Source organism: Helicoverpa armigera, chromosome 3, assembly GCF_030705265.1.
Source record: "Helicoverpa armigera isolate CAAS_96S chromosome 3, ASM3070526v1, whole genome shotgun sequence".
Lineage (NCBI taxonomy): Eukaryota > Metazoa > Arthropoda > Insecta > Lepidoptera > Noctuidae > Helicoverpa > Helicoverpa armigera.
This window is the reverse complement of record NC_087122.1, coordinates 7,994,853-8,004,545: the sequence shown is the minus strand read 5'-3', so window position 1 is coordinate 8,004,545 and position 9,693 is coordinate 7,994,853. Positions and strand designations below refer to the sequence as shown.

At 37.6% G+C, this 9,693-nt stretch overlaps 1 protein-coding gene and 1 long non-coding RNA gene across 3 annotated transcripts in view; both read right to left on the bottom strand.

Moving 5' to 3' along the window:
* Positions 1-9,262, bottom strand: part of LOC110375839 (agrin) — a 142,935-nt gene extending 133,673 nt beyond the window's left edge. The window contains exon 1 of one of the 2 annotated variants that reach the window (XM_049836756.2): positions 8,355-9,262. In XM_049836756.2, coding sequence (XP_049692713.2) covers positions 8,355-8,916 — 562 coding nt within the window. In that variant the 5' untranslated portion in view covers positions 8,917-9,262. Of the gene's footprint in view, positions 1-58; positions 757-8,354 lie in introns of those variants that run through there. The other variant, XM_049836757.2, reaches the window with a different exon arrangement.
* LOC135119318 (uncharacterized) lies at positions 1,585-5,086 on the bottom strand. The gene is made up of 2 exons (XR_010278165.1): positions 4,869-5,086; positions 1,585-2,092 (listed from the first exon to the last, which is right to left on the bottom strand). It is a non-coding gene; the product is annotated as an uncharacterized LOC135119318 (long non-coding RNA).
* Positions 9,263-9,693: the final 431 nt, after the last annotated feature.

The following is a 9,693-nucleotide window of genomic DNA, read 5'->3' as shown; positions in this document are numbered from 1 at the left end:
TTGTGTGCATAGGTAGTGGTCACAGAGACCGACACCTTATAATACAGTAAACATTTACCTTTCAAGGCGGCATTCACTCTATCCAAATCATAAAGTGACAGTGGAAGAGGCTCGTTCAACAGCCGCAACCGACGCTTGTTCCCATTGCCTGAGTCTTCGAAAAATCCGTCACTCAAAAATATACCCGAGGAATGTCTATAAAGTTTGTAAGCACACTTGTTCGTCCGTAGCCAGTCGACAAACACTATCGCCCCGTTCAGAGTGCGCTCGTCTCCTGAAACGACGTGACTTCTCAAATCGTCGATGTTCCCCTTTATGACCAGTCGGATGTACAGTTTATAAAACATAAATATCTTAGCATTGGGCTTCGTGCCGCGCTTTATCTTCCTCACGCTGAGGACCCTCGCGGTAAAAATGTATTTAGATTCAGAGACGGCTGACGACAGAATCTCGTAGTCATTAGTTATCGTCTCGTTTAAAACACATTTGGAGCCGTTTATGTCTTTCTTGCGGTAAACTGTATCCCGTTTCCTCACTTCACCCCTTATACGGAAATGGGCATTTATTATCGTGAAGCAGCAAAGCAATAACACTAAAATACTTAGATTCATTTTGATTGTTATATTGTTGTATGGCTTGACGTCATTTGAGCGACATTTCAGCGACTAATACGTTAACACTTTAGAGTGGACCGTAAACTCAGGTGTAAGACAAAGTTGCGCAAGCTGTCGCGTGGCGCCACCGAGACGCGTGCGCTAGCGCAGCCTCGCGCGCGTACTGGGAGACCTCGCAATTCGATACAACCTTCATCAACGTAAACAAACATGGACTTACGTTACGTTAAACTATGACTCAAGATGGAGGGTAATTAGTACAAGTTGTGCTAATTGGTATTATGATTATTTTCCCGTAGTAGGTTCATGTTAGCAAAGCTTTCCCTTTTAGCAGTAGCAGCTGTAAATTGAGCAATCTGACACCAAAAGAATTTGAATATCCATTTGAAAGTGCGCCGTCAGCGATAGAGAGCTCGTGGTTGCAGATAACAGATAGGATAGAGCAATACGTGGCACAAGTTAACAGTTATTGCCGAATACAGCGCGATGCTCCCGCCGCCCGCCTGCGCGTCTGAATATTCATGTACAAATTCGGGGTGAACTACCAGACAAACTTTTCCTGTGTTTCATGCCGCATACTAAAAATTTGAACAACAAATGTGTTCCGAGATATAATTGCGGCAAAAATGTTTCTATTATAAAAATAGCTTTGTTTATTTTTCTTACTTAAATATTTTTTGTTAGTAGATAAGGGTGAAAAGTACTTGGCATAAGTACTTGCCTGGAACGAACAATATTGGCAAATGAATTTCATTTTGCGGACATGTAAAAATGTGGTTCTTTGGGTTAACAATGTCACGTTAAGTAGTAGTGGTTATTCAAATTGTAGGTACCTAGGTATTCAGAATGTATTATAGGAAGGGATTCTATGTGGTCGAACAGTAAACGAGATTTTAAAAATGTTGTTAGTGGTCGTCGCACGTACATAGGTGATTGTATAGGAGGTATGGGATTAAAAGAAATAATATACTAATTTGATATTGAAATATTTATTCTATACTTTAAATGGTACTTGGAAGCAATACGTCCGTCTAACAAGATCCCGTGACGCAGTGTGTGTAGAGTTAAATAAACAGTAGATTGTTCAGATAGAACAAAGAACAATGTTATCGAAAGTTAGGGGTATTAGTTTTTGCTTTATATAATCCAACACGCCCCCTCAAAAATTAATCCCTAACTTTTAGTCATTCGTTAGTTTACTATACAGTATCTAGTCTACAATTCAACATTACAAAGTGAATACCAACTTATAAATACGACGTAACATATTATACTTCCAAGTAAGGTCTGGGACAACTGTACAATAATGGTCCAACATTTGCTGCACAGGATCAGGGAAAACCCAGAAAAACCTGATCAGACCATTTCATAATGAAATTGTACTTAAATTAAAACTTATTCTATACCCAATCCTTTTCTCAGTCTTATAAAAGACACGACTGGTAAAGGTTTTGTCAACAAGTCTGCCAACTGGTTACCTGTGGAAATATAATTTAATTTTATTACATTTTTCTCAACTTGTTCTCTAGAGAAATGATATTTTATATCTATGTGTTTGGACCTTTTATGACTTGTTGGATTATTAGCTATGCTAATACATCCGTTATTATCTTCATATAAAATAATGGGCTTATTAATTTTAAGTTTATGCTTTCTGCCAGAGACTTAAGCCATAATGCTTCTTTAACAGCTTCATATAAAGCCATATATTCGGATTCAGTAGACGAGACCGCTACTGATGTTTGTCTCTTTGTACACCATGTAATTGTATTTTGATCAAATAATTTAAACACATATCCAGTAGTGCTTTTCCTATCATTACAATCGTGGCCACCCCAATCTGAGTCGACATATCCACTTAGGATGTTATTGTAATTATTTCTTGTATATGTTAACTTCAAATCAATTGTGCCTTTGATATATCTTAAAACTCGCTTTAAGCATAACCACAATTCTTTATTGTTCTTATTTGTGTACCGACTTAAAATATTTACGCATGTACTTAAGTCCGGACGCGTACAAAGCATAATGTACATTAAACAACCGATCAGGTGACGGCATGGTGCGTCACACTTCTTATCAGCGTTAAGAGCTTCATAGTTTAATTTAAGCTCCATCGGTGTGTTTATAGGATTGCAATCACTCATATTAAATTTATTCAAAACGGTTTTAATGTAAGCACTTTGGTCTAAAGTAATTTTATCATGGTGTCTCTCTATTTTAATGCCCAAAAATAATTTGATATCGTGTAAGTCGGTCATTTCGAATTTAGTCATTAAATATGCTTTGAAATTATTCATTGTTTGCAAATCTGCACATGCTATAACTAAATCATCGACGTACAAGATTACGTAAATATTTTAGAAATGTCTCCTTTACCTTTCATATATATACACCTATCTACTGGGGAGTTCTGAAAACCTATTTCTTTGAGACATTGTTCAAATGTTTCGTACCAACATCTAGCTGATTGTTTTAAGCCATAAAGAGCTTTGTTTAATTTGCATACGTAATTATCTTTACATTTTACACCTTCAGGAACTTTCATGTAGATTTCTTCCTTTAGTGTACCATTTAGAAATGCTGTTTTACATCCATATGATGAATCAGTAAATTATATTGATTTGCGTAGCTAATTAAGAATCTAAAGCTTGCTATTCTAGCAACTGGTGCAAATGTTTCATTATAATCACTAAGATATTCTTGACTGAAACCTCTAGCGACAAGACGTGCCTTATATCTTGAAGGTTGACCTGAAACGTCATTTTAATAGTGAATATCCATTTACAGTCTACAATATTTTTATTTAATGGTTTTGGTACTAATGTCCATGTATTATTTTTCTTAAGAGAATTGAGTTCTTCTCTGACTGCTTTTCCCACTGATTCCTATCGTTCAGAGATTTAATTTCATTTAATGATTTTGGTATATTACTTGTGATGGATAACGCACTATAGACATCATAGTCATTTTCATTATATGATTTACGCGAACATGTTTTCAGTCTTTCACTTCTTCGTAAATTTAAAAATTCATCAGGTTTATCCTGATTTTTGTGTTTCAAACTACTCTCAGATTCATTTTCAGGTTCATTCGGTATTTCATGACTACCGATTTTTCGAATTTTACTTGTACTGCATTCATCAGATTGAGAGCTATCTGATTTAGGGCCAGAACTATGAGACTTATAAGACACTGATTTTGTTACGGAGTCATTATCAGTTTCGTCTTGGGAATATGTATTATTACTCCGTTCAGGTCGTAATGAAGGCCTAGATTCGATAAAATTAGTCTCATCAATTACAACGTCCCTTACAGTTTCATATTTTTCGAATTCTGTATTCCAAACTTTATAACCATTGGGTTCATAACCTACCAGTATTCCTTTCCACGACCTATTGTCAAATTTGTTTTACTGGTTTTATTATGAACATATACAGTTGAACCGAAAACTCTGAGATTTTTAACGCTTGGTTTCCTATCATGCCACATCTCGTATGGTGTCTTTGATTGACTTAAAGCTTTCGTAGGCGTAATATTTATTAAATAAACTGCAGTTAAAACTGCATTTCCCCAAAACGTTTTGATGCTTTAGTGCCATTTAACATAGCACGAGCTTTTTCTGTTATTGTGCGAACCATACGTTCTGCAACACCATTTAACTGTGGGGTCCTAGGAACTGTTAAATGATAGCTTATGCCTCTTTCTCTACAGTAGTTTTTCATTTCGGTGGATAAGTATTCACCACCGTTATCACTATAAAGATTTACTACTTTGAAATTGAATTTAGCCTCACTTTTAGCGACATAGTCTTTAAAAGCTGTAAACACTTCTGATTTGTAAGTTAACATATACACCACACAATAATGTGTGTATTCATCAACAAATAAAACAAAATAATTTCTGTTATCTATTGTTGGAGGTGTTATAGGACCACAAACATCTGAATGCACAATAAACAGAGGGCGTTTAATGTAACTTTTGTCTTTAACTTTATTAAAAGGCAGGCGAGTCTGCTTCCCATTTATGCATGCTTCACACAACTTATCATTTGGAGTTACGGTATTTATTTCATCTAAGTCATCAATCATATTATGACATTTTAACTGCAGGAATTTAGTTTTACTTATATGTCCTAGGCGTTGATGCCATAATTCATATTTATTTTCATTAACATAACATGCTTGGGAAGCGGATTCCCTTTTATTACTGGTATTTTAAACTCTAGAACTATAAGATTATTCAATGTCTTACCTTTCATGATGATTTTACCTTCCTTTGTAATTTGTGTGCCTTTGTCATCAAATATTATGGTGAATCCTGCTTGCTGCATCTTTGATACCGATATTAAATTATATGGTACTTCGGCACAGAACAATACATTTGTAAGTATTCCTTGCACTCCTGTTTGACTGATAAGATTTATGTTTCCCCTTTTAGTTGCTGAAATAAATGTATTGTTTTAGCTACTGAAATTTTAAAGGAGGATTTAAACATTCAAACGATGTGAAGAGATCATCTCTATTTGTGATGTGATCAGACGCTCCTGAATCTAATAGGAATTTAATTGTCGAGTGGTCTTTTCATAATGGTATGCGCTTGTCATGAACGCAAATCCTGAAAAAGAAGAATTCGAGGTCGTTCCCTCTTGCAGGGCAATAGTTTGGACTTGTCTTGTCCTTTCTGGGGCATTGTTTTGTATATTTGTCTGTCTTTTGAAATAGAAACAATCCTGTTTCTTGTGTCCTTTGCGTCCACAGTAATGACATTTCACAAATTTTTGTTTGTTTGTTTTCTTGAATGTTGTATTCTTCAAATAGTTTTGTTTTGTGCGATTGTATCTGTTTTATTATATTTTTCTTCAACATGGAGTATCTTTAAACTGGTATCACGACTCTCGTTTTTAATTTTACTTCGTGATCTAATAGTCTAGTTTTACAAAACCGAGAGTGATATTTTCTTCAGATAGTGTCTCAATTGCAGTGATAACGCCATCATATGTATTCGGGAGAGTAAGTAATAAATGAGCTACTTTGTCCGTTTCCTCTAATTTAGCTCCAGCAGCTGATAATTCTGTCAGCAGATCGTCAAATGTTGAGAAGTGTTTGATCAAGGGTATATCGGCTTTTAATTTTAATCCCAATAATTGTTTTCTCAGCGCTAATTGAGTTGCTACACTTTTCCTTTCATAGATCGCGTCAAAATGTTTAAAACTGCTTGAGCAGTCCCATTTTCATTAATATAATTAAGATATGAGTCCGCCAAATATTCGACTATAATACTTTTGGCTGCCTTATTATTCTTTTCCCACTCAGCGGATCGCGTTCCAGGAATTTCTTCGTCAATAACACTGAGCAAGTTTAACTCTGAAAGCAGTGTACGAATTCTAAATTTCCATACACTGTACTTTTCTCCATTAAAAGGCTTAATGTTTCTTTTCACTTTTTCCATTGTCACAACTTTATTTTTATTTACAACTATGCACTTTACTGTCACTACGCACTACTGAATGTTCTCACTACTAAATGTCCTTTTTCGCACTGGGCCCATAACCTATAGGAGGTATGGGATTAAAAGAAATAATATACTAATTTGATATTGAAATATTTATTCTATACTTTAAATGGTACTTGGAAGCAATACGTCCGTCTAACAAGATCCCGTGACGCAGTGTGTGTAGAGTTAAATAAACAGTAGATTGTTCAGATAGAACAAAGAACAATGTTATCGAAAGTTAGGGGTATTAGTTTTTGCTTTATATAATCCAACAGATTGCAAGCGCTTACACGAGGAATTTGGAAAGTGGTACGAGCGTGGGCGGGCGAGTCGGCTCGCTCGCTTTCTTGACGAATCTTCAACGTCGCACTTTGTATTTTGTAACATTTTTCACAGACAAGTTTACGTGTTTATTTTATAGATCCACACAAAAACAGTTAAGTAGGTAACTTGTTCACAAATCACGTCATCATCTCTTTCTGATGATTGAAAATGACCGTTTTATTCAAGCAAAGTTGTAGAGCAACATGGTACAACACAAACTTGTTCGAAGGTCGAATCAGTTGCACTTTATTTCGTTAAACACAATTGACGGCGCGTCAGATCAATATCTTATTCTAAACAGAGCATTAAGTAAGTTGCCGTGTCTGCAACCAGATGATAATTGAATACTCCAAACAGATTACGATTTAAGATTGGCGCGCTGTATGCTATCAGATGTTCGCGTCGTGTGTGGCGTACAGCTATCGTGACGAATATACTCAGTCATTACTTTCTCTACAGTCTATAACGCCTCCTGCGATGATAGTTTTAGATATATGAAGCCGCAAGTGAAGCATCAGCGCCGATACGAGATGGCATTCCTTAACACATCGCCTCACTGATCAAAGTACGTTTGAATTCTTTAATACAGCTCTTTGTTGGGGGTTCTGGAGTCACGCGAGCTTCTTCATCATTGGAGGCCTTAAACGCCTAATGAAGGAGATTAAATCGCGTCCGTCTGTGAGTCCCCTAGTTTATCTGCAAGGATTCCCACGGATCGTGCGGCCTCCGTAGTGATACGGATCGAGTGGTCGCAGGCACTAACTAAGGCGGCGCTGAAGTCAGACCTACATAGCAGCAAGGAGTCACGTGTCAGCGCTGTACGATGGAGTGTCAGATAGGGCGTGCGACTCACAGCGTACGCGAGCGCCCCACTGGCGAGTACCAACCCCGCGATACTCATCTCATCGCCGGATTATGCGAGGCTTAAATTGGATCTTCTTGGAATTTTTAGGTTAAAATGGCTTTCGCAATAAAATTTATTGCAGAGTATTTGACTCGGAATAAAGTCTATTCGTGACCCACTGCGAATTCAATTAAAGAGCATCTCAGCGTAATATTATTTACATTCTTTCCTACTGGGCAACCCGCTTTTATAAAAGGTATAAAAGATATTGGAGTAATAAATAAAAGAGGAATTTGTAGCGTTTCATCAACTTTAAGTAATATTGCAGATTTGCAAACGAATCAGTTTCACAACGTTGTATAAATAAGGTAATGATATTGTAGTGTTTGATTGAGGTAGAATTACGTCGTTATTAAACTGATGTTATTTTACAATTAGCATTGGCATTTGGAGTGTTTGCTTAGTTAATTAGAATACGTTTGTGTTAACAATAATCTGCTGCGGTATACATTGATTGATCATCGTCGGTGTGCACGTGTGTTTATGTTGCGCCGGGCGGCCGAGCAAACGTTCCGATCGCATTCACTCCATTAAGTTAACGAACAGTTGTCAAGATGTCGATCAAAATCGACTTTTAATACGTTCCCGATGCTCTGTACTCTATGGATGCAACACCCACACGTTATTGTAATTTGTATCAGGTTAAACCGATTGCATTGCATTACTTTGCTTGGATTTGTTTTATTTATGTTACACAGTGTAGATATGAATTTTTATTGCTTGTATTTGATTCGGATGAATGTTATGTACATATTGTTTAAATTAAGGCGTTTGAATTTTGCTACTAAACAACTTGTATTCTTTAACAATGTTTCTTCAAGTAACACATAACAACAAATAAGTTGTATGTTACGTTAAATAAAGACTAAATAAACAATAATTGCACTTTATGCTTATCCTAGAATTTTAAACATGGTTCCTGAAGAGAAGTTACTGTATATTTATGTATAATTGAATCAATCGCTCTTTGTATAATATGTCAACAAGGTAGCTGCCTACTTAACTGTCAAGCTTACCTTTTACAGCAGCATTGACTCTATCCAAATGATACAAGGTAAGCGGCACAGGATCGGTGAGGATCCGCAGCCGGGGCGAGGGTCCCCTGCCCTTGTCTGCGTACTCGCCATCGCTGAGGAAGATAGCGGAGAGACGCGGCCGCGGCGCCGGCGCACACGACTCCCGCGCACCTTGCCGCTCCACCATCAACGTCGACCCACTCAAAGTCTCCTGCGACCCTTCCAACTTCACGAACGACCTCAACTCACTAATATCCCCCTTTAATAATCTCCGTAAATACACTGTGTACAAATTAGACTTCCTCCTCGAAGACTCATCATCTGATCGAAACTTCTTCACATTCAAAACTTTGCCAGTAAAAATGTACTTAGATTTCCCTATCGCTTCCATCAAGGACCACTCATCACTGATTATAGTCTCATTGAAGCTACAGGGCGGCAGGACGGCCCGGTGCCGGCGGTGCGACGTGTTTCTTTTCCTCACTTTGCCGCGGATCCTGATCTCGCCACCGACGACGATCGCCAGCGCGATAACATAAACAATAACAAGCGAGACCCTCATATTGCAGAATCGTTGGTTAACACTCCTGAATGCGGTCGCAACAAATGTATCTGTCACATTATGCACGTTATTTATGTCCACAGCAGCGTATAAAGTGGCGGCGACGACTTATTAAAGGGTCGAGGCGTTGACATCTCACTAACAGAAAGTCATCAAATTGAATATTTAATTCCTTGATAGGATCAGTTTTTATGCGAATAATAAAAGTCATTTATTCGAGACATAAGCATAATGAGTATAGCCGGTGTTTCTCACGGTCGATCGATCGGCTTGTTGGTAAACAAACAAGAGAGTAGCGTCGATCGGTGCGTGCAAGGAACGCGTGCGCGCGCGCAGCTAGCCGGCGCTGACTGAAGCCTGTCACACGCAGCCTCCCGCCACTAAATAAGGGAAGCCTCTTTACTCACTTACTACGATCGTAAATATTTAATTTGGCTCTTAATTGGCTCCTCGATTTATTGCAATCGTTTAAGTAGATGTTTTAAAGTTATCGCAGCTCTAAAGCTTTCTGTTACAATGTATTGTAATGACTTGCGACAGCTCATTTTGGTGCAAGTGGTATTTTAGTTAATAACATAATATATCTTTGTATGTCAAAACCATAATTATTACGAAACAACAATAATCCTACCGCTAGGAAATAAGCTCACAAACCAGTTGAACCGAAGCGAAGTGAGCTCGGACGCCAGCAGCAACATTTTCGACGTTCCAAATGACTAGCATGCCCTGGAAGGCAGTCGAAGGCAAATAAATCCATCTGGAGTGAGCTAGATAGTG